The following is a 26,292-nucleotide window of genomic DNA, read 5'->3' as shown; positions in this document are numbered from 1 at the left end:
AGCACAGCAGACACATGCTCCACTACCTGCAGACCCATCTAAACCAAATACAGGGGTTAAGGTATGTCTGTTTGCCTTTAGTGATTCCCCGTTTTTCCTTTTTGGCTTTTCTTTGGTGCTTTTCTTCTTTGTTGCTGTTAGTCACATCTGCATTATCCTCTAGTCCTTCCTTTGGGAGCATGTTGGGAAGAAAGAAAAAGGGGATGCTGGCCAGGACATTCACTCCTGCACAGATCAAAAAGCCGAGCCACCAAGCACCGACCCAGCGCGTATCAGTGGGAGTTATGGTCAGGTCATCTGTGGAGAAATACAGATATTTTGTTAGCTTGATTCATTCTTTCTGGTGTAAATTGTAGAAAATTGTTAACAATCATACTCCCATCTAAACACAACATTTGTGTATTGTTTATAAATTATTCACATTTGTTCTTGTTGAGGTTATTTACTGTGAAACCTGCCTCTACTCCTAAATGCTATGATTACAAATATCAGCCACCCCTTTGGGCAAATTCAGACCTGTAGAAAAACTGTCTGAGTTTGATCAATTGGGTGGAGATAAAATTATTTAAGAAAGAAAGGTTTGCCGGGCGGTGGTGGCGCACGCCTTTAATTCCAGAGGCAGAGGCAGGCGGATCTCTGTGAGTTTGAGGCCAGCCTGGTCTACAAGAGCTAGTTCCAGGACAGGCTCTAGAAACTACAGGGAAACCCTGACTCGAAAAACCAGAAAAAAAGAAAGAAAGGTTCTGAATTTCTATAACTGAAGTAGTTAAAACTTAATTTCAAAATGACATTAAAATGATTTTAGACATAAAAATACAATTTTAACCAGATGTGTTCATATATCAAAGCATCACATTGAGTGAGAATGGGGAGTGGAGAGACAGTTCAGTGACTAAGAGAGGCCCTGGATCTACTCCCAGCACACGCATGGAAACTTAATATAGTCTATAACTCTGATGTTACATCTGAAACCCTGTTCTAAACTCAGTAGGCACACATACACATAGGGCACAGATGTACACATGTATGGAAATTAAGGTAATAAAACATCATGTGACAAGCAATTATTTTTGTTTTGTGTATTCATTAAGAAAATTAACCAGATTGATCTAGACATACATGGTGATATATTGCCAGAGGCCATGTCATAAGAGCAGCAGACAGAAATGAATCTTATGGAATATAGCCCAGAGGATGACAAAGCTACCTGGGTAAATACTAGAGAGGCAGAACTCCTGGAATATTGTTTCCAGAATGCCACTTATATTGCTGCTGCCATATTTCTGCTGTATTTGTCACGGTATAATTTGTAAGAAGGGACATTACTGTAATTAGTATAGAGTGATTGTTCCTTGAAAAAAATCCCACTCTTCACTGGTCAATTCATTTGTAGGTAATAATAAAGATGATTTTCATAAGGGTAATGGTGCTTAGTTAAATCAATAATTTGACTGGACTTTCTGAGTAAGTATAAAGATGCAGGTAGTTAGGACTATTAGTAAACATTATTAGGGACATGATTTAAGTTATGCTACCAGTTGCTCCAATAACACATAAAAAAGTGCAAATGTAGTCTAGTAGCTACCTAGCTTTTTGTTAGATAAGAGATTTTCAGAAGACGGAAAATAAGAGCAGGAAATCTTCATAAATTATAGACCTACTAATTCTTCCTGTGTAAAAACAAATGATTAAAGAAAATAATTATGTCCCTGCACACAAAGTTAGGCTAGGTTTCTTGGTAATTAAGTTACAGAATGAATCATAGGCCCCATTGCACCTTGAAAACACAAAATTGTGAAATGAAACAAATTGACCCAATTGTGTAAAGAAAAATAGATGGTTAGCTGACATCTCATTTAAAGTTTCTTCAGAGTAGAGTTAAAAATAGAAATTCATTACACTGCTAATAGGAGCCTGACAGTATAAATGGAACTAGCTGAAATACACTTAACTTGCTTAAATGTTTGTTATTCCAAAATAAAAAATGTCATTGCTTTGGGGTGAAGAAGTTCTTTCTGATATGAAAATTAACTCAAAAAAATTGTTTAGTTGTGGCCTTCCGATGAAAACATGTAACTTGTGATCTTAATGTAATTTCTTCTTTTATAAATATTTTAATTAGCTTTTGGAAAATATGTGATATGTGGTTAGTGAGGTAATATTTCCTTGCATGGATATCCTTTTTATTATAAGGTATAAATTGGATAACAAAAGCATAAGACATAGGAGAAAGGGACACATAGAAGGAAAAGCATCAGGAAAGAGAAGGAAAATATCAGGGAATAAATAAATGTGTAACAGAAGGAAAGATACAGCAGGAGAACAACTGAAAGAGTAAGTAAAAAAAATATAACAGAGCTGGGCGGTGGTGGTGCACGCCTTTAATCCCAGCACTAGGGAGGCAGAGGCAGACGGATCTCTGTGAGTTCGAGGCCAGGCTGGTCTACAAGAGCTAGTTCCAGGACAGGCTCTAAAAAAGCTGCAGAGAAACCCTGTCTCGAAAAACCGAAACAAAAAAGAAAAAATATATATATAACAGGGTAAAAGAACTTAACAGACATATAACTGAGTCAGAGCAACCAGCAGATAGAAAAACAAAAAAACTAAGGTAAATTTCAGAAAAAGTGCCCATGGGTGTCTGTGTGTATGTCTAGTAGATCACCTCCTCTAGAGCTCCCTGGCAGTTACTCTGATCTTCTGGGGGCTAGGCCCCTTGCAGAAATATATTTGTTAGCAGTTAATTAGTCTGCTATGTAAAACCTTTTAAATTGGTGCTTATAACAGGAATATATGTTTCATTATTCACAGTGACTGCCTCATTGAGAAAAATCTATGTGAGTAAATCCTCTGATACCAAAGGTGCAGCTGCAATGTGGTGGGAGAATGGTGTATTCTTGATTAGAAGGTAACATTTTATCCTTACCTCTGCTCCTCTGAGATCTGCAGACTGTGAGCAGTACTAATATGCCTAACTAAGGATCAAAGGAGCCAGCAGTATAGCAATCTGGAGCAGTCTCCTACACTCCAGAGACTATACACTATCAATAAAATGTATTTTACCTGTATTCACAGACCCAATGTCTACATAGATGTTTGCACAGTAAGATGCCAACAAAAGTCCAATAAAATGGCCAGCCATGTTTCCTGCTTCTAAAATCCCTGGAAGTAAACAAAAATAGGAAGTTACACAACCACACAAAAATTTCCTTGCACAATATAAAGAAGCCTTGAGAATGAATTATTTTAACATTAGATTACTTTTCCTTCCTTTGTAGAGCTTGGTATCAAATCTGGCAAAATTGATAAGTGCTGTGGCACAATGGACTTGTACCTTGTAAAGATTCGTCACTTGTATTACTTTAATAAAACACGATTGGCCAGTAACTAGTCAAGAAGTATAGGTGGGGTGAACAGGCATGATACATAGGCAAATTGACAAGAATGGGAGATTTCTGGAAAGTGGAAAGGTTCAGTCTGCAGTCGTCACCCAAACAAAGAGGAAGCAAGATGAGAATGCCTCACTGATAAAATTTACCAAGCCTCAGAGCTAACACAGACAAGAATTATGGGGTAATTTAGGATCTATGAGTTAGTTAATAAAAAGCCTGAGTCAATAGGCCAACCATTTTATAATTGATGTAAGCCTTTGTGTGGCTGCAGAACTAGGCAGGACAGAAGCCTCTGTCAACAGATAAGTGCTCTACAACTGAGTTATACCCTACTATTTCAGATATTCTTATATATTCAACATATAAAAAATTAAACTGTATGTATATATACATATATGTGCATGTACATATGTGTGTTGCTTGTACATGCACTGGTTTCTATAATATTAAGAAGGAAGTTCTAATTGTTTCAATATAGAATGTTTCCCAGAAGCTCATGTGTGACAGACTTGTTTCCCAGGGGGCACCACTGGAGTCTGATGGGACCCTACTTAGGCACGGAATGGATTTGGGTCTTCAGGTCATCTGGAGTACAACCATCACCTTTTCCTCATTCTACTTTGCTTGCTTCCTAGTATCAAGATGAATGGTTTCACTCCACCCATCCTTACATCATAATGAACTGCCTCATGACAGGCTTCTAAAACACACAATCCAGCATCATAGACCAAAAATTCCAGAACTATGAGCCAAACAAATCCTTTCTATTTATCAACCATTATATCAGGGGTTTATTCAAGTTATAAAAAACAGACTGACACAGAAGTTTTTATTACTTAAAGCCACATTTCAAATTCTCTTTTATTTTGAGTTAAGGTCAAAGGCTGCACTATCACACGCAGTCCCATCTAAGCCATAGTGTTAGCAAATGCCTTTTGATGCTTCCAAAGCCATGTTTTGAAAGGGACTCTGTGATGGTTATCTTTGATTGTCAACTTGATACAACCTAGAACTCCCTAGAAGAGAATATCAATGAGATATTGTCTATACTGGTTTTTTGTAGACATGTCCATAGAAGACTGTCTTAATTAAGTTAATTGATGTGAGAAGATCCAGCCCACTGTGGGCACCACCATTCCCTAGTTAGGGAGTCATCAGCTGTGTAAGAGTAGAAAAAGAGCTGAGTACAACCATACAAACAAAGACATAAGCATGCATAGATTTACTATATCTGCTACTGTATGTGTGACCAGTGGATTCAAGATCCTGCTACTTTTCTATTGTGATGGAATTATAAGACAAATAGATTATAAGTCCTCTCTCCAAGGTTGCATTTCCTCACAGAAGTAGAAATGAAACTACCCCCATCTCAAAAACTCTGTGCTGTGATGGATTTCTTGTAAAGTGTCTTCATCACAGGCCTTCACTCGAAACTTCCTTCCAAAGAAAGAATGTGTCCTCATAATGGAACTTGTCTTTGATGCTTTCCTGATCATCTTTCTTTTCTTCTTGTTATTTTCATTTTCTTTGTCTCTTTTACTCTCACTTGGTTTCTTTGATTCCACCAACAGCATCTTTCAACTTTTCTGAGCCATCCCTACTAACAGAAAAACTGGATATAAACTTCAGCTTCCCTATATTTCCATACTTTACATTTTTGTTTTCCTCTATCTATGTGGTTCGATGGGTTAGTCCTCCTATATTTGACTGATCTCTCAATACCAAACTCTTCTATTTTTTTCTTGTTCTGTCAAACACTCCCTGCTGTTTTATGCCCTGTAGGTAATGATTCCTACAAGATCTCCAACTTCCATTCTCCCTTCCTGCCCTTCATGACGCTCCATGACTCCTCAACTCTCATTGTGCTCATGTGTTTCCTGATTTTAAGATACTTTCTTGGCACCAGTGACCTCCGTCATGGATAACTTTTTCCAGTTTTGATCTTTATTCTCATAACTTATTTGACATTGTTGGCCAACTTGTCATCTGTCTGCCTCCTCCTAACACCTACTCCAAACTGTTTATTATTCACTTAATTCCCTTGGAGAAACTGTTTGACTTTCCTTCCTCTCACTCTACCCACTAGGGAGAAGAATCTGCCAGTGTTCTGGTCTATGGATTCTCAGTACATACATGTCTTCCTAAGGCAATGCCATTTATTCTTGATTTAACTTATTGTCTACCATAGATAACTCTCAAATTTAACATTTGGCTTCTATATCTCTTGTGCTACAGATTCACAATGCATCTATATTTATATTTTTGTTTTATAGTTAATTGATTACGCTTAAGCATTCATATATAATACTCATATACTTAAATAGATATTGATTTATAAAACTAGGCTATTGGTGTTCTAAGATACATGAGTCATGACTCTTAATCACATCAATATAGTTATTATATGAATATATTTTTCATATTTATATTAATTTGTCTCTAAAATTTTGAGAACGAGATCCATATTCTAAAAAATTTATTGCACAAAAGTTACTATATTATTTTCCTTAGATAGCTGTAAAGGTATCTGAAAAGAATAACTAGTTTTATAAGAAATGAATATTGCCAAATTAATAAGTCTCCAAAGAGTAATGTTATTTTTAATTGAATTAATCTTGATTAATTCTAACCCCATTCCTATCTTCTCTTATGCACTTTTATTTTTGTTCATTTGTTTATATTAATATGTGTACACTAATTGAAAAAATTTCTAAATACAAAGTTATAGACTAATAATCAACTACAGATGGATTGACTTAAGGTCATAGGCAAATTATTCCCAATAAACTAAGATAATTTATTAGAAAATGTAAGAAGGTATACACTAAGTTGACATTTAATGATATCATTAATTTCATAGTGAGGCAGGGTACAGAACATCATAGAGTAAAAGAGAGCGGAGAGTAAATAAAAAAAAATTTGATGTACATGGTAGACATGATTGAAATAGGGCTTGGTAAGGCTTGTCCTGCAAGAATGTTTAAAATATGGCAACAAAAGAAAACACTAAAGTTAGGCAGGAGACTCAACATGTAAAAGCATTTGTCCACTAAATGTTGCCCAAGGACCAGAGTTCAATCTCAAGTCCAACTGTCAATAACTGTATTAGGACCACCACACTGTCAAGAAAATGTGCACGTGCACACACACACACACACACACACACACACACATGCACATACACAGAGTTGAGAGAGACAAAGACAGAGAGACAGAGACAGAGAAGAGAAAGTAAAGCTATTTTAAAGTAGTACAGACACAAAATAGCAAATAATGAATTTGTAATAACTTATAGATGAAAGAATAATAAACTAAGAAGAAAAATAGAAAAAATGTATCCTAGAACATTTTCCAGGATATATTGGTGAATCTCTAAGGGTTTAGAGATAGTGTGGTAGCATCAAAGGAGTGTAGGATCAGCAGATTAGAAGGATCTCCAATTTGAGAAGCTGCTTGCTGAACCTGCTTGTCTGGAACTGCTGCTTAATTCCCCCACTGAACAATTTTACCCCCATTGGTGCCATGGCACTCTGTTCATGGTTCTGGAAACCACAAGTATTCAAATCAATAACAGTTTTCAACGATCCTAGAACTTGCTTATTAAACACGATCCCAAGTATTATTTTCAAACTTACCAATGTATAAAGGGGAGTTTTCAGATTTGGCAAAATCTTCTATGTAGGAAATGCCCAAGGGCACAATGGGAGCTTCACCAATTCCACGAATAAGATTTCCTACCATTACACATATCCACATTAAGGATTTAATTTCTTTTTCACAGTCTATATTAAAACAACAGAAAATAACTTGAGCATTTTGACAGTCAAGTGTTACTGACAGTTAATTTAAATTTGTTTTTGTTTCTTGAGGCCAAAAACCTATGATGACCATCAAGTAACTTACATAACTATGTTAGCTATGAATCATTGAGTCTCCCCTATTTCATATTTTGAAATACTTATCTATGCTAATTACCTCTTTACAGGAGAGATGACTTTACATCTCTTTCCAAATCAGTGTTTAGTGATAACGCATTGGTTATAAGAATTTACACCGAAATAAAGCAAGCAGTAAAACCTAGGATTTTGTTCACCTCTAGGGATTCAGTTTTCCACCAACTAGTAGACCCAGTTAATTAATATTACACTGCATAATATCCATACAGCTTTGAGGATGGAAAAAGAATCACACATGTGCTTATATCTGTAACAATTCATGATGTAGTGGTATAATACAGAGAATATTGATGGAAGTTTGAATTCCCCACAGCTTCAATTACTTTGTAGAAAATAAATATTTACCTTAATAGTAAACTCATTTTTCCTATAGATTTTATGTTTTACTATCAACATAATGATCCAACAATTGGTGAAAACTGGAATAACATAAACAAGGCCTAAGGGACTGGAAAGGTCAAAGGTGAAATAATTGAGTGCATGCATGCACCTTCTACATTTGAACTGACACTCTGTAGGGAAGCTCGACTTGTTGTTTCCAGGGAAGTATACAAAGTACTCTCTCCTTTGGATTGATCACAGAATGTCCATAAATATCCTAAACACAGTTGTGTCCTAAACTCTAACTCTTATTTATTCCTGATTAAAGTAAAATCCATTTCCATCTCTATGCATTCAAATTCTTATCTTTGATAATCATGATGATTTCTGTCTACAGATCACAAGATAACTCTCAGCCCTCTTATAGGGCAGAACTAAAGTATCAGACATTGAAAGCTCAAGTGATTTCCTGTGGCACTCACTCCACATTGAAGATTTTAACTTATCCACAAAAATGCAAGGAACACAATTGCTGGATTTTCAAAGGTCAGTTCAGGAGAAGAAAATAAGCTAGCATTTGGGGTAACTATTTCACCTTGCTTTGCTTAGAAGATTTCTGTAGCTTAGAGCTTCAGAGATGGCTGCTCTTTGACTCTCAAGTTATTTTGATCTCCACATAATCCCTGGGAACAGTGACATGACCTCTGGTGGTTTTCTTTGGGGATAAATGGCTGTGGGAACTGGTGGAAGGACAGAAACCAGGTGGGATGGAAATTCCCAACAAACGGGCCCTTATGTTACAATATTCCAAGCCTTGGAGTGGTGCAGGACAATTGTCTGTATCATATTTTAAATAAAGACTGATTGGCCAGGGAAGAAGTATAGGTGGGTCAACCAGACAGGAAGTAGAGGCAGGGTGATGAGAACAGGTGAATTTGGGGAAGGAGAAAGCCCATTCCTCCCACTCCGGCTCAGACCATCTAAGAAGCAGCATGTAACCTACTCATCTGGGAAAAGGTACCGAGCCATGTGGCTAACATAGATAAGAGCAATGGGTTAATGTAAGCTACAAGAGCTAATAAATCACCTGAGCTAATGGGCCAATCAGTTTATAATCTTATGGAGACCTACGTGTGATTTTCTTTGGGGCTTGCTGATGTGGGTTAACGGGTGGAAGAGAAACCCCAACAAACAGGCCCCTTGTGTTACATTGGAGACTGCTGCAAATTCTGTGGCATGGATCTAGCATAAGAGGGAGAAGTTTTGGCCTGAGGCGATCCTGCTGAGATGTTGGGGCAGCTGGCCCAATCCCTGCGTTCAGGGGCGTGGCTGCCCCAGCGGACTAGGATACCCCTTAAATAGGATCGGGGCACCGGGGGGAGCCCCGTTTAGTTCTCCCTTGCGTACCTTCTGCTCCGCAGGACCCTTGGATCTGTAAGTTCCCTTATTTTCCCTTGTATTAAAACTGATTTATTATAAAGTACTATTGTGGTTATTTCCTAACCCCTCCGACCGCCGGCAGCCGGTACACTGAGACAGTATCAGACTATGTGTCTATGAGATGTGTTGGGTCTTTTAGCATATATGACTTTTAAAATACTCCATAAAATGTGTTACCTTAAAGAGCATATGTGCACCATGTGTGTGCAGATGCCCAAGAAGGACCGAAGAAGGCACCCAATTCCCCAGAACTGGAATGACAGGGGTTTGAGAAAAATCTGATTACTGTGCTGGGAATAAATCAGGTCCTCTGTAAGCATGTTGTGGTCCTCTGAATGGAAATGACCCCCCTTAGGGGCTTGGGTATTAAATACTTAGTCTCTAGTAAGGGGAATTTAGGGAGGTGGAGGAAGAATGTCGCTGGAGATAGCCTTAAAGGGTTTGGAGCCTCACTATTCTCTAGTTTGTTCCATCTCCCTTTTATTTATTGTTAAGTTGTGAAATCCTGATTTCATGCTCCCACTGCCACTTTCCCTGCTATGATTGATTCTCATTCCTCTGGTGATGTGGGAGTCCCCTCTGTGTGCTGTCATTACCAGTAATGAATAAAAAACTGCCATGGCCTGTTGATGGGGCAGAACTTAGCTAGCTGGGGAGGACTGGACTGAAAGCTGGGATAAAGAAGAATGGAGTCAGAGAGACACCATGGAACTGCCAGAGTCAGACATGCTGAATCTTTGCCAGTAAGCCACTGCCATGTGGCGATGTACAGGTTAATAGAAATGAGTTAAATTAATATGTGTTAGCCAATAAGAAGCTAGAGCTAATGGTCCAAGAATTGTTTTAATGAATATGGTTTCTGTGTGATTATTTCTGTTCTGGGCAACCAGGACAAACAAGCAGCATTCCTCCTACAAACTACATTCTATACCTGTGTGGGTGACTCTTTTGGGGATAACCCTTTCACAGGGGTGAAGACTACTTGACTATATATATATATGTATACATATATACATAGTATATATATATATGCAAACGGTTCATAAATGTAGCAAAATTACAGCTGTGAAGGAGTAACAAAACAATTTTATGGTTGGTGGTCCCCACTTTTAAAGGGTTGATGTATTAGGAATATTGAAAACCACTGCCCATGGAAGTCTATCAAACTAAAAGAAAGGTAACTAGTTCATGCAATAAATACTTTAATATGGCATCTGGCTGTGTCTCTGGAGCATGTATAGGCACTGTTCACCATGGCTCTGACATAATCATTGGATCGATCTGTTAAAAGAGTCATAAGATCTGTTGATGGAGTCATAAGACTTTCAGTATTGAGAAGGACTGACAGGTAAGAGGTGCTGTCAATTGAAGGAAGTTGGTCATCATGTTGGTATGTCTACAGAGGTTATATCTCATCAATTCCTGTATCTTGTTTACCATTCTTTCTGCCCACCAAGAAGTGAAGAACAGCGTGAACCAAAGCTCATCTCAGCATGAAATTCTGCACATAAACATGGGGAAAGTGACCATAAAATGAAGCCCCCAAAACAGTAAGTAAAAACAAACTTGTCCTCCCTTGAGTTTGAATTTTGATCACAGTGATGTGAAAGTTACTAAAACAGCTTACAAATGGCAGAAGCCAGAACCACAGTGCATGAGTTCATAGGAAGTAAGGGAACCATGGCTGTTTGGTTGAACTGTAAAGCCATGCTTCTCTTAAAGAGGGAAAAGAGACTGAAAGACAAGTTCCTGTGTAGTCAATGAGTTGTGAACAGTGACAATGCACCTGCTTTTCCACGGTGCTTCAGGCGCACAGTACAGATCTGGGAAAGTTTCTGTCTGTATATCTTATTGTATAATCAATGTGATGGCTAATTTTTATCAACTTGACACAAATCTAGATATACCTGAAAGAAGGTATCTCAATTGAGGAAGTGAGAAGGAACTCAGTTGGCCTGTGGGCATGTGAATGAGACATTTTCTTCCTGGCTAATTGATGTGAGATTTCACAGAATGCTGTGGGTGGTACCATCCTTGGGCAGCTGGGTCTAGGCTGTATGAGAGAGAAATCTGAGCGAGGCAGAGGACCTAGCCAGTATGAAGCACTGCTTAGTGCTCTCTGCTTTGTTCTCTCCCTCAAGGTTACTGCCTTAGCTTTCCCCATGATTGGGTACAATTTGTAAGCTAGACAACCTCTTTCCTGCCTGGGTTGGTTTTAGTCCATGTTTTATTACAGCAACAGAAATCCATACTAGACTAATCACATAGATCACATCATAATTCTAGATTTGTCCTTATAAATCATTTTCCCTTGTGGGACTAATTCTACAATGGTGCTTGAGTAGATATTTTTTACTTATTTTTAAAATACCCACATTAAGAAACAAAAAAGTCTTATTGAATATATTCAAACTAAGGGAGCAGCGTATTTCATGTATTTCATGTTATTGCACAGCTCACATCCATAAGGAGGGAAATAGAGATTGTTCATTTGTCTTAGGTGCCTACTAAACACAGTATCACATTCAAAGTCCTTCTTAAAAGAGGGTACAGTGCCTGAGTCTCTCAGAAGAAAGCAATAAGAAGTACTCATCACCTTCTGGGTCTTGTGTTGGTGTCAAGGTCTGACTTCTGTTTCCTGAACACAAGAAGCTATTTGAAGACAAGTTACTTGAAGATGAGATCATTTTCTCGTATTCGTATCTGTGTGGACACAGTAAACATTCACCATGAGGACCTGAGGGCAATGAGAGCATTTACAAACCACAGACTCCTGCTTCCTTACAAACACAGTATCCAGAAGCCATGCAGACATGTGTTCACAGCAGTCATTCTGACCATCATGAATGCCATTGCTGGGCCAGAGAGAGACTCAGCAGGTAAAGAAATCACTGCACAGCCTGATGACCTGAGCTCATTCCTGGAAATCACATAAAGGTGGAGGGAGAAGAGTGACTCCATAAAGTACTCCTCTGATCACCACATGTGAATACTATACCCACCATATATCCTCAGACACAAGCACACACAGGCACACAAACACACAAATAAGTAAATAAAAACAAAATTTTGTATTTTGAAGCTGGGCATGTAGTTGTAGGGATGAAGTCCATAGTGCATTATTGGGGTGTGGTGGTCCTTGCCTGCCATCCTAGCACTGGAGAGGAGGAAGCTAAAGTTCCCCTCAGCTATGTAGCTACTTTGAGGTGAGACTGGGCTTCATAAGAGCCTATCTGTATTAAAAACAAAACACAAGAAAAACAAGCAAACAAAAAGCACAACCCAATTTAAAAAACTTGAATGAATAAAAATAATAAATAATTACTAATATAAATATATAAATAATTTTATATAATTATATATTTAAGTAATATTTAAATAACAAATATTAATAAATATTTAAATAAAAAATATAATCAAAAGAAATTGCTTATCACCAAAGAAGTGCCCCTTCTTTATAGCTAGCTCTCAAGCCTCTACATGTAGATAAAATAGTTTTCAGGTTCTCTAATACCAACACTTTGTGATTTCTAAATGACTATTTCCTAGAAATCAGTGGGGAGATATAAAGAACAAAAGCAAGAAAGAGAAAGAGAGTCACTAAAGTATCATTTAGAAGATAAATGCTTTAGAGAGACAGAAAACAATGCAACAAATCAAAATAGTTGCTCTGCATTTTATGAGAATTCCAACATTTACTCTCATAATGCACTCATTAATTTCAACAGGAAAAAGAGTTCATACGTCACAACAAGAGGTGATAGAATTTATCTCATGACAAGGCAGTGTCATAAGAAAGAAAAAGTGCTAATGAACTTTGGTCAGAAAATGACAGACTGCAAGGGTAGAGGAGATGTGTCCAGCTAAGACTCTTCCGATTGTATGCATGCTGGATTTCCTTTGTTTCTTTTTATTTGTTTATTTAGATATAAGTGTTCAACATTCTAATTTTTAAGCTGTATACTATAGCACAGACGTCAGAACCGTTACCCCCAGAAGTGCTGCCTGGATGTCCCCACATTGCTTTCCAATGAAGTGTGGACAGGAGCCTGTGTCTCACTTCTCATGACCCAGGGAGGACAGGTCATCTTCAAAGAATTACCACCTTTGGCAGAAGGTGGGAAAACTTAATAATAGTCAAATATTTCTTGACATTAATTTGAATAACATAGAAAGTAAAAAATAACTTTAATTCCATGTGCATACATTCAGTTCCCCACAAAAAACACTGAAAGGCAAAAAATATCCTTCATTTCATTCATTATCCACTCAATGTGCAGTTGTGCATTCAACATCTATTTATCCCAAACTGACAATAAAATGGCAGACAAAAGTCAAAATAAAAAAGGGAAATGGCCATTTCCTCAATGCAGATGGAACGGCGGGCTAAGTCCCACCACGTGGCTCTTGCATGGTTAGCTTTACACCCAAAATAATTACACATAAACTGTATTCATTTAAACACTGCCTGGCCCATTAGTTTCAGCCTCTTATTGGCTAATACTCAAATCTTGCTTTAACCCATATTTGGTAATCTGTGTAGCACCATGAGGTGGTGTCTTAACAGGAAGGATCTTAGCCTGCATCCATCTCGGAGAGGAGAGTTATGGTGTCTGCCTATGGTATTCTATTAGCATAAGAAATTTTACAAAAAATTGAACCCAAAAAGTACAAATTAGAAGAGATCAGTTGTGAATTCTTAATAACTTTTAACTTTATTGGGAGACATTAACTAATTATGGTCAACAATTGGTATATATTAAGTAATTAATTAATTTATTTTAAACCTTCCAATGTGACAAGGACTTAAATAGTCTAAGAAAATTATCAGATGAAGCTGAGGGATAATTATCTCTGGTAGAAAAGAAATTAAAAGATGCTCATGTGGATTGTTTGGATCCAGAGCTTGATTGTGATCGGATTATTTTACCTTGTATGATTTGTCCTTCAGGAATTTTAATTCAGATAGAAGATCATGTCTTAGAATGGATATTCTACCATACAAAAGAGTCAAAAAATTAAAGAACTATGTAGAAAATGTTTCTGAGTTGATTCTGAAGGGAAAAATTAAGGATTTGTCAATTAGGAATAGACCCATCAGAAATTGGAGGATCTTTTACTAAAGATGTAATCTCCTCTTTGGGGGCAGAAAATAGACATTGACAAAGAGCTTGCAGTGATTTTTATAGAGATTAGTAACAAGTAGTTTAAAAGCAAGAGAACTCAATTTATAAAAAGAAGTAATTGGACAGTTCTCTACAATGTATGGGAACACAATTTCTGGAACCACTACATTCAATGCTGATGCATAGCAGGTCTCATTCAGGCCTATCAGGCATTTGAAGGGCCTGATAATTTTGCAAAATAATGAAGCAAGGGTTTTAAAAAAGAATTTTTCCATCACTTGGCAACAAGACAAGAAATATACAAAAATGTCTTACTTGTTCTTTTTAGAATTAAGCACTTCTCCCTGGAAGAAGTAACCCAAAGGCTATTCAAAGAAATGAAATTTGGCAAATGGAAGTGTTTCATTTGGTAAAATTTGGAAAATCAGTATACACCATACCATAGATAGATATTCAGGTTTTCAAAGGCCAGATGCTTTGAATTATAAAATAGCTGATTTTGTAATTATACATATGTTAGAATTTATGTCCATCATGGGGATGCCTATAAGAGCTAAGACTGACAATGCATGTTTGAAGTAAAGTGAAACAGGTTTCTGCATATTAAAATGTAAAGCATATTACAGGTACACCACAATATTCTACAGGGCAAAGAATTATAGAAATATCTAATCAAACTCTAAAAGATGTGCTTAGTAAAGAGAATGGGGCACAAAAGACCTCCCCAGAGACAGAATACACAATGCTTTATTAACTTTAAAATTTCTAAATTTTAATAAGAAAGGAAAAACAGCTATAGAAGGACATTATATAATGCAAAAAAACTACTGCTGTATTACATCAACCTCTATACATTAAAGATGTGTTGACCTCAGAATGTAAACTAGGGTATGCATTATGTTGGGGAAGAGGTTTTGCTTTTGTTTCCACAGGAGAAGAAAAGCTATGGAAACCATCAAAATTGATTTAAAAAATTAGATTCAAACAAGAAAGACCTTTTTATTAGAAGAGGCAATAGTTCATCAAGCAGCATGACCATTCAATCTAAACTAACTTATAAGTCTAACAAATTCTTTTCACTTGATCAGATATAACTGTCAAAAGGGAAACTTTCAAAAGTTAGGATTGATGCCAGGTTTTGTTCTCATCTCTCAAAAAAACAAAGGCATTCAAATAAGGAATCTGAAGACTGCTGGACAAATAAGACTACTCAAGAAAAAAGGATGAATCATGCAAAGAAAATGTCCCAATTAAAAAAAAAAGTAGCATGGCCTATTGGTATATCACATTTTCAACAGGATAATTTCTATATAAAAAATTCTAACTGTTTATTTCTGTTGTTCTTTACAGATATAAAATGCATTTCATTGTAGTTCCATTTCGATCAAAATTAAAGCTGACTCTGAAGTTGGAGCATGGCTGTCTCCTTCTCTAAACCCAAGAATGCTTTTTAAAAAAAAATCTAAAATCTCTGTATCATATCAGAAGAGCCACCTGATATGAGACTGAAGAAAAACCAAAATTAAAGGCTATTTTATTGCCACTAATGTCATAAGTCTTTGGCTTTATTTAGACTCCTTAAAACTTTTCTTAGGTATGAATATTATTTGTAAATTTATTAAAGTAATGGATATATGTATATATATTAAACTTTTGTCATATTAACGGTCAAAGAAAATACCAATTCTAGAAAAAGGCTTCATCTAACATCCTGTAGATAATTTGGGGTTTGAATGTCTGTTGGGCACTAGAATTTAATTTTTTGTACTCTAGATGAACATAACATATTATGGCCCTTTAACTTCTTTGAGAACTGACATATATGACATTTAAAATGTTTACATTTTCTGCAGTAAGCCATGACTCTTCCTAACAGAGACTTTTTTGAAGTATCTGAAAGAAGAATGGAGCCCCAAAGCTGTAGTGATGGGAGCAGCGGTCTGCTTCCCACCACCCGGCTAGCTTTACCCGAAATAATTACACAGAAATTCTATTCTTTTAAACACTGTCTGGCCCATTAGTTTCAGCCTGTTATTGGCTAATTCTCACATCTTGCTTTAACCCATATTTAGTAATCTATGTAGCACCACAAGGGGTGGCTTACCAAAAGAGATCTTAACCTGCCTGTCTCAGAGAGGAGAGGCATGGCAACTGCCTGAGGCATCTGTCTGACTCTGCTTTCTTTCTCCCAATTTCTGCTCTGTCTACTCTGCCTACCTAATTTTCTGTCCTATTAAGGGCCAAGGCAGTTTTTTATTAACCAATGAAAGTAACACATAGACAGATGACCCTTCTCCATCATTTCCCCTTTTTCTGTTTAAACAAAAAAGAAAGGCTTTAATTTTAACATAGTAAAATTGCAAATAACAAAGCAGTTATCAAGCAAGAATTACAGTTACAATATTTATATCTACTTTATCTTTTATCATAATTAAGGAAAACTATAACTATCTATCTATTCTCCATCTCCATCAAAGACTCCAGAAGGATATAATATTACCTAAGCCAACAAAAAATAAGCAACTTCCAAACTCTAGAAATGACAGAGACATCTCGTTGTCTGGACAGTCACCCAAAGTTCATTTGTACCATTGGGGCATCCATTTTCGGCCTACAGTCCCATAGTATCCAGCAGACATTTCCATGAAGCAGGAAATTCCAAAGACAGTTCATTCAGTATCTGCTGTGTCCTGCAGAATGTCTCATAGGCTCTTTCCTAAATCAGGAACCCCGAAATACGATCTCACTTTTAGGCAAGTTTACCAGTCCTCTCTCTGTGGGTTCTTTGTGTCCAGTTTATGCAACAGTCCAGGCAAGCGCAGTTTCTTGTCCAAATGGTTAACAAATTCTATAAGGAGCCTCTTCAATGCCCATCTTCCTCTTGAAGTAGCTGGTGCTGCCAGGAGCAGATGTGTCTCATTGTCATGAAAAGCCTTAAGTTATTAAAACACTTAAAATGCCATATTCTGTAGTCTTTGAAAGCTATGAAGAATGCCTATTTGAAATATATCTATGCACATCTAGAAAATCTAACATGATTACAAACTTGACTACTATAGATGATTATCTATTAACCTATAATTCTTAAATATACATTACATTTTTAAATGAACTATACAATCACAATAGCTTAATCAAGATCAGAAATACATATACATATAATAAAATTGACATTATATTTATATCATCATGGCAAAATTTATACCAATGTATGTAGTGAGTATCTGCGGGCCTGCTTTTCGCCCAGCTCGGCTCCCGCATGGTTAGCTTTACACGCGAAATAACATCACACAAATTATATTCTTTTAAAGACTGCCTGGCCCATTATTTTCAGGCTCTTATTCACATCTTGACTAACCCATATCTAATAATCTGTGTAGCACCACAAAGTGGTGCCTTACCAGGTAGATTCTAGCGTGTGTCCATCTTGGGCTGGAGCTTCATCGCATCTGGCATCTCTCTCTGAGGAGAGGCACAGCGGTCTATCTAACTTAGGAGAGGTGTAGCATCTGGCTGAGCCATCTACCTCACTTCCTTCTTCCTGTTCTGTCTACTCCGCCCACCTAAAGGCTGGCCAATCAAATGGGCCAGGCAGTTTCTTTATTAATTATCCAATGAAATCATCAGATAGATAGAAGACACACCTACATCAAATGTAAATTATTTATATCTATATCATATCCCCCTTTAAATGTAAAAGAACATTTATAGACAATATTTGGGAATATGGATGCAGTTATTTCTCTCCAAACTGCTTCCTGCTCTATGGGGGCACTGTTACTTAAGTCTTTCATGGTATATATAACCTGTGTGCCAGGTTCATCTCAGTTGGCATTAGAGTGAAGTAATGTTTTGAGGGTGTTCACAGCAACCTTTCAGGAGGGCGTGGTCTATCATACCATATTGGGATAGAAGCAATCCACAGGGTCTCATCCTCTGTGAAAGCATAAGAAAAAGCTTTTTTCCAACGCATGATATCCTTAGATCCAAATTCTGAAGTCAAGATACCTTTAGAACATATATGCAGGTTAGGCTTAACAGCCTATTTAATGAAATGGTTTTCTTTAGATCCTTAAAGTCAAAAAATTCAAAGAAAACACAATAAAACACATTATTCAGACCCTCTGTGAATTTTCCATTTTTTCGTGCCTTATTTTTACTCTATCACTCTACTTTATTCTGTCTCCTTAAAGACTTTACCCTTTTTTTTATAAACCATTAACTTTATTTTCTATATTATTTTTCTTCTCTCTCCCAAGCCTATGTACACTCATCCAACACTGTGACCCATTTAAAGCTCTTTTATGTCTGAATCTGTCCTGAATCTGTAATTCTAATATAATCTAATCTGAATCTGTAATTCTTTACTATCCAGGAGCATTTCTTAAAATGCTAAGCATTTCTTAAAAACTTAAGTTACGCCATGTAGAGATAAAACGGTACTGCCTGCTTTCTGTCCAGTCTAAACCTTTACTGCAGTGTTAATATGGTAATTATGATAGTCCACCTGAGGTCAGCACAGTTCACCATGGCAGAGCAGAGCCAGAGCCACTTGTGACTGAATCAGTTGTGACTCTAGGCTGCAGAGTGGCGGGCTGTTCTGGATGTTGGCTCCACATCTCTCCAATTTCAAAATGGAGGACATATCATTTTCTACTAACTCTGGGGCCACCAGGTAGGAGCTGCACTCAGCATTTTAACTCTTGAGAATGAGCTTTCTATCTCAATTACAGCCTAATTTGTTAGGCAGACCACTGTACAGCCTGGAAACATCTCTATGTATGATGGCGGGAGTCTGCCATGCTTTCCTGCTGTGTGTGCCTAGTAAACCTGATCCAGCTGTCTGCCCAGGTGCAGGCAGGGAGCACTGAGCCATTGACATGGTCTCAGAGTACTTTCTTCCCAATCCTGAGAGGGCACACAAACATCAGTCCCATAAAAGCCATTGAAATGCTTTATAGCCAGGAGAGAGGAAGGAGGTATAGGTGGAATAACCAGACAGGAAGTAGAGGCTGGTCAATGAGAACAGGAGAATTCTGGGAAGAAGGAAGCCCATTCTCTGAAGTCCTGACTGGACCACAGAAGCAAGATGTGACTGCGTTGCTGAAAAACTTACTGAGCCATGTGGCTAATGAAGATGAGAATAATAGGCAAACATAAATTAAAACAGTTAAGAAGAAGCATGAGCTAATGGGCCAGTCAGTTTATAATTAATGTAGCCCTCTGTGTGATTTCTTTGGGACTTAACAATTGCAGGAACCGAGCAGGACAAAAATTCTGACAACAAAAAAGAGTAGAGGGGAGGCAGGAGTAAGAAGAATGAGGTAAGGAAGCTAAATAAATTCATTCTGACACCTAGGCAAGCAAAAGAAAGAACTGAAAACTATCCCTAGAAAGCAGAAATAGTTGAACATAATTTAAATTTTAAAATGTTCTGTGTAAGACACTTTGCTAAACATGAAAATAAAATTAATATTTACTCTATCTCTTCCTCAACTGTGCTTATATCAAACAGTAGACTCCTTGTAACTGGAGTGTCTAAAGCATCCTGATGAATGATGCAGCACAAGTTTAGGCAGATTCAGAGAATCCATTCAGGTGTCTCAACTTCCTGAAAGCAGTGTTTCAAATTCCCACTTCATAATGAACTGGATTGGATCTTAAGGAGACTGAAGGTCAAAAGATTCACAAATCATATTGGTAGAGTGGAGACCATACCTTCTGATTTCCATTTTAGCATTCCATACTTTGGGGAAGCATTGCTCTTCCCAGGGAGGAAATTCTGAGCCTCGTTTCATGTAGGGAAGAGTTGGACCTAAAATTTAATCAAAGCCTGGACTACTCACCGTCCCACCAGGAAATGAGGTAGTGATATTAAGAAACACCCTAGGCCCATAACCACACAACCAGTGCCGATCATGATAGGCCTGTGCAGTTTTGTTCCGAAATAACTCACGAATACAATCAACAAAAGGATTCCTAGGAGAGGGGTATGAGAATGTTGTTTCAGTAAAGTATTAGCAGATCAAAGTCAACAGCCTCTCCATTGTTCAAATAATCACATTAAGCATTCACTATACATATTTATGTATATATGTATATATATTCACTTTAAAATATATATATTAAACTGATATATATATATATATATATATATATATATATATATATATATATCAGTTGTGACCCTGATGAAAAGTTCTTTTCCATTCTGAAGAATATCAAATGCTCTCTTCAGGAGTATGCAGCTCTTAGTAAAGCATAGAAAAACAGGTGTCATCCTACACATCACCTCTGACCTCTTTTCTCATGCCTACTCTAACTCGATGCAGAATCAAATGGATTTATGTTTTTTTTTTAACTTGGTGTTCAGCTCTTTAGTTGTTCAACATGGCCAATCATGATGTCTGCTTATACTATCATATCCTTCCTTAGACCAGGCAACACTGTTAACAGAAAGGTCAGAGTCCTAACCTCCAACTGCATCTTAGGTCTAGATTGCAGGTGTCAAAACTTCAAATCAAAAATTCATCTCTGTGGTTTAGGAGAAAGCTTAGGTTTTTTTTTTTTTTTTTTTTTTTTTTTTTTTTTTTTTTTTTTTTTTTTTTTTTTTTTTTTTGGTTTTTCGAGACAGGGTTTCTCTGTGGCTTTGAAGCCTGTCCTGGAACTAGCTCTTGTAGAACAGGCTGGTCTCGAACTCACAGAGATCCGCCTGCCTCTGCCTCCCGAGTGCTGGGATTAAAGGCGTGCGCCACCACCGCCCAGCTAAAGCTTAGGTTTAAAACACAGTTGGAAACCACATTCTGACTTAGGGGCCTTTGATAAACGTGCTTAAGAAATTAAAGAAGCCAGGCGGTGGTGGCGCACGCCCTTAATCCCAGCACTCGGGAGGCAGAGGCAGGCAGATCTCTGAGTTCGAGGCCAGCCTGGTCTACAAGAGCTAGCTCCAGGATAGGCTCTAGAAACTACAGGGAAACCCTGTCTTGAATAACCAAAAAAAAAAAGAAGAAATCAAAGAAAAAGTGTGTCCTGGTGGCACAGACCTGCCATCCCCAGTCACAGGGGGTGGTAAGACAGTAAGACTGAAAGACCAAAGGTTGCCTGGGCTACAGAGTGAGTGAAAAAACAGTCTGGGAATCTTACTGTGAACTTCCTAAAAATAAAAAGTAAATAAAAGTGCTGGGCATCGATTGGTCGAATGTTTTGCCTAATATATGTGAGACTTAGGTTCATTTAATCAGTATTATTCACAGAAGAAAGGGGAATTAAAAAGAAACAAATATATAAATAAGCTCTCTACATATCTCATACTTCTAGTTTGGTGAGTATTTACCATGCTCATAGTATATATACGGGAACAATCAGAAAACTCAAACACACTTTTTAATGGCTTAGAAAATATTTCAGTGATCTTAAATATCTCAAAGATATTTGAAAACTGTTTTTCTTTCAATTCTATTTCTCTCTAGTTTGCTATCTACTTAGAAGAGATGGTGCATTATTTTGAATGGCATGTGCCCTACCTATGTATATTTATTATGCTGTCTCCAAGATCTGTCATTGAGATCAGCATGCAGAAGGTAATGTTCCAGGACACCAATTGTTTGAACTCTGAGAATCTTTCTAGCCTATTTATGAACAACCATTAATGCACATAATCTTGTCTGAAATCTCTATTGTTTGAAAGGAAAAGCCTCCCTTCTTCACATTAGGCTTAGATGGCCTTTACATTACCTTGTAATCCCCATCAAATAATTTGTGGGAAGTTATGTGGGACAAGGTAAAGTGCTGTGTAGGCCCTGGGAAGGTTGCTTGCAAAACTACCAAAACTATCATTTGGTAGGGAAAAGCCTACCAAATACTGCATTCACTGGTCAATGATTACACTTAAGACTTCCCTTAAATTACCTGCCAGCCTGTTTTGGTATCATCATTTTCTACTTTAATTAGGACATTTTTACCTTTTGTTTAAAAACCACTAATTTCACAGAAATAAGAACTTTCCATTAACTTGTGTAGGAATTGTATCAATAATTATTAATTGGACATTAACATTTGTGTTCTTGGTAGAAAACAATATTGGTGTGTAGAAAACAATAGTGACTTGAGGGGTCATCATTCTGTCTCCAAAAGTCTTATAACCTTGTGGTTGTTGTAAATACTGCAAAAGGCAGCCAGCCATTCAACAAATAATTAATAGAAAATCAGATGTAGATAATCTTTGCCTTGTTGAAATGCATAATATTCCTTCCTGACAGGATGTTTAAATGTTCTGATAATTATACTTCAGTGTAACTGCATTCCATTGACCTATATAGTTTTATTTTGTGCATTTAAAATATCTTAAAATCATGCGGTATTGGGTTTTCAATAGAAGTCCTTAGCATAGAAAGATCATGACCCTCTTCCAACCCCATCCTGGTTCTTTGCTACCAGAGTGGTAAAAGACATACTCCTGAGCAAGCCACAGTCTCTACCCAATTTTTGTCCCTGCAAAACCCAGGACACATGTAAGACATTTTATCCTGGGAGACAAGATGGAACAACCTCAATGTGGGTTAGTTACTTCACAGTCCTGATTTTCATGGCTGTTTTGGTTGAATACATTAAAAACAATTTCACTTTGAAGGAAATAAAAACTAAGAACAAAAGGCTTCCAAGTCACTTTGTTTAAAGAAGGCATCTTTCCCTCCTTCATCCTCTGTACTATCATATTCCAGTTCATTACCCTCAGTACCCAAATCTTTGGAATTGTGTCTGACACAATGCAGACACAGGAAAGCATCCTCATCTTCCTCAGTATCTACAAGTTGATAGCTGCCAAACTCACAAGCACAGTGGGGACAGAGAAGCATTTGTTCCTTCCTCCAGAACACCAGTTCCTCCAGGTTCCCACAGCAACCTTCTAAAATGCCATGAAAAAGGTCTTAGTGTCTAACTTAGTTATCTACTGATGGAATTGGATATTAATACTCTAAATCTTATTTCAATCATGAGAAAAAGAGCCAATATCAGGGTATAAGGTAAAGAATACATATTATCATGGGAACATTTAAATAAATGGTTACTCCACACCCAGACCAGACCAATCAAACATATCAGAAAGCAGTCAGTTTAGAAAATCTTATGCAGAAAATTAGGAGAAAATATCAATACACAATAATAAGTAAATGTAACTCACCAATCTCAAAACTCCCGTTGATAAATCCAACTACAGATGTGGGGATATTGAATTGCCTCTCTATGTGTGTGAGCATGGAAATCATATAATTTCCGGATATTGATTTGGCTAGATATGCCACTGTTAATGTCAACAGAAACATCTAGGAAGAAAAACGTTTAAGAAAAAGTGAGAACTTTGTTTTCCAATTATATATCTGCCACCTACTGACAAAATAGCCTCTACCATGAGGTTTCTTTCCAAATTAAACAATTCTTGAACATTCAAGAAACTTTAAAATGTAATCTCTCCTCTACCACAGTGTTCTCACTCTGAAAATGCAGTTAGAATAGTAGGTTTGCAGCGGTTAGCTGTGTAGAAAGGTATGTCTGCTTTTGATTTTAATCAGTGTACCTTATTCATATAGAAAGATGTGGAGCTATTCAATTTAAGACATGGTCATTGATGGGTCTTCAGCATTATAAGGTTATCTCCAAGACAAGTGCTGTCCACTTTAAGGAAGGTAAGATACAGAACACAGAATTAAACCGAAGCATATTTCTGCTCCTGTTTTCAGGAATGACTAATCTCTGGATGTCCTTGACTATAGTGATATCTTGTATGTAATATAATAAAAAAAGTTTTTCAGAAGATCAGAGTGCAGAATTAAGCCACTAGTCAGTCATACAGACCAGGAAGTCATGGCACAAACCTTTAATCCCAGCACTTGGGAGACAGAGGCAGACAGATCTCTGTGAGTTCAAGGCTATCTGGGTTATATGAGATTGTATCTATCCAAAAGAAATTTAGAGCTTCCACAAAGGTAATCCCATCAGTTGGGATCACATGTCTTTAATCCCAGCACTAGGGAGGTAGAGACAGAAGTGATAAGGTTAGGTGAAAAAAATTATAAGGCAGGAGGAGACAGGAGTTCAGGATCAGTCTGAGGCTTCAGAGAGAAAGATGCAGTTTGAGTTTTCAGTCAGAGCATGCAGCCTAAGGATTCATAGAGAGAATTCAATGTGAGGACTCATGGAAACAGCATCACACTTCAGTGTGAGGAATTGTTAGAGGAAAAATATCTCTCTGGTGGCTGGCTGCACTGCTTCTCTGATCTCTCAGCTTTCACCCTAATATCTGACTCAGGAATTTTATTATTAAAAATAACAAGAGTTTGTGCTATATCTGATGACCAACTTTTGGGATGAGAATTAGGAAAAAGCTGCTTGCCCATGGTTTTGCAACCACCAGCATAGGCTGCAGCTACACACAGCCAGAGTCACCACCACCTCACCGACTAGGTTTTCCTTTCTTCTCTCCTGGTTGATTTTCTGGACCCCTTTCTCTGATCAGTGCTTGAACCTGCTCAGGCTTCTACTGTGCTATGCAGCAACAGTCAGCCTCACCTTTGACAAAGATCTGAATTGTCATTGGTGGCTGATTTGTTGAGACAATTGGGATCTTTAAAGGAAGAATTTGTTAAAAGGGATAGCTTTTTCCCACATTAAAAGTGGAAACACTATTACGATAGGAAAGTTAGGTCTCTGTATGAGTATGCAATGCATGCTTTAAAACTGGAACAATTAGGTGAAAGGAGGACAAGAGCTCAATGTCAGTCTGAGGTTTAAGAGAGACAGATGCAGTTTGAGGATTCCATCAGAGGATGCAGTTGAGGCTTGCATTCAGGACCGCACTTCAGTCTGATGATTTGGTCAAGCTAAAGGTTCTCTCTAGTAGCTAGGTGCACTGCTTCTCTGATCTCTCAGCTTTCACCCCTTAATAGATATCTGACTCTGGGTTTTTATTATTAAGAACGATTAGAATTTGTGCTGTCCTTGGCTAGTTCAACAATTTGTCCTCCTTATATTCTTGAGAAAAACAAGCTACATTCTCACTGCTGGAGGCAATAGTTGCAGCAAAGTGATGTGTTTTATTTTTCTTGCTGGGGAAATATAACCTATAACCCTCTAACACAGTAGTCTAAGTGGTGTTCATGGTATATAAACCCAGGGCAGAGTATTTTGTGCGTCTCTCAGGTGCAGAATAAAATGTGTCAGTTTCCTTACAAGACTCCTCACTACTTTTGTGTTACTAATGAAATAATTTTGGATGATGTAGTGAATGAGCTTTCTGTTTTCCTTAATTTATATTCCAGCAATAGTTTGTTGGTAATGTCATCATCCCAGCTTCTGGAAATTCTGTAATCTCATCTGAAATAATAGACAAACCATCCTGGATTAGGTTAGTGTTTACTGCTTGGAAATTTTTTTCATCATTATTAATTAATCTGGATTACCCAAAGCAAAAACTTACACAAAAAAATAAATAAAATTGGAAAAGGATAGTTTAACAGTATTCTAGAAGTGTGTGTAACACTAAAAAGTATTGTCAGAGCTATTCCCTCTTCCCACTACAAATCTTTCAGAGGATGTAATTAATACTTGATTATTTCACATGCGTTTTATAATTCAGGTCCTATATTTAAGGGCAAGGTCTACCAAATTTTAAAAAATCAGAATGTGGAAGAGCATTTATTTGATTTATATGTTGAAGAAGAAAGAGAAGCAGGTAGTGAGCACATTAATCTTTCTCTAAAATATTTGGTTCTATGCAGAAAATAAAAGAAACCAGTATCCATGTTGGCTCAAGACTACTAGTAAATAATGTCTATATTTATAAAGTCAATTCTGCTGACTGTTCACATCAGCTTCAAGACTCTGAAGCAAATGTTTTCGTATCAGTCCTTTTGCTCCTATTAAAGGAATCCTCTTTATTCTTTTTTCCCTTCATTCTTTTCTTTGTGTATGGGTATGCATGTTTGTGTGAATGAGTTCATGTATGTATATGTATAAAGGGAGACAAAAGACTACTGCAGGTTTAATTCCTCAAGCCTGATACAC

At 37.2% G+C, this 26,292-nt stretch overlaps 1 protein-coding gene across 4 annotated transcripts in view; it reads right to left on the bottom strand.

Moving 5' to 3' along the window:
• LOC119806699 (solute carrier organic anion transporter family member 1A5-like) overlaps window positions 1-26,292 on the bottom strand; it is a 71,715-nt gene that overhangs the window by 27,866 nt on the left and 17,557 nt on the right. For 3 of the 4 annotated variants that reach the window (XM_038318590.1, XM_038318592.1, XM_038318591.1), the window contains 6 exons: window positions 23,414-23,555; window positions 20,079-20,211; window positions 11,703-11,809; window positions 7,025-7,171; window positions 3,061-3,159; window positions 76-297 (listed from right to left, as the gene is read on the bottom strand). In XM_038318590.1, coding sequence (XP_038174518.1) covers window positions 76-297; window positions 3,061-3,159; window positions 7,025-7,171; window positions 11,703-11,809; window positions 20,079-20,211; window positions 23,414-23,555 — 850 coding nt within the window. Of the gene's footprint in view, window positions 1-75; window positions 298-3,060; window positions 3,160-7,024; window positions 7,172-11,013; window positions 11,087-11,702; window positions 11,810-20,078; window positions 20,212-23,413; window positions 23,556-26,292 lie in introns of those variants that run through there. The other variant, XM_038318593.1, reaches the window with a different exon arrangement.

This window comes from Arvicola amphibius, chromosome 2, assembly GCF_903992535.2.
Source record: "Arvicola amphibius chromosome 2, mArvAmp1.2, whole genome shotgun sequence".
Lineage (NCBI taxonomy): Eukaryota > Metazoa > Chordata > Mammalia > Rodentia > Cricetidae > Arvicola > Arvicola amphibius.
This window is presented reverse-complemented; position numbering and strand designations above follow the sequence as displayed.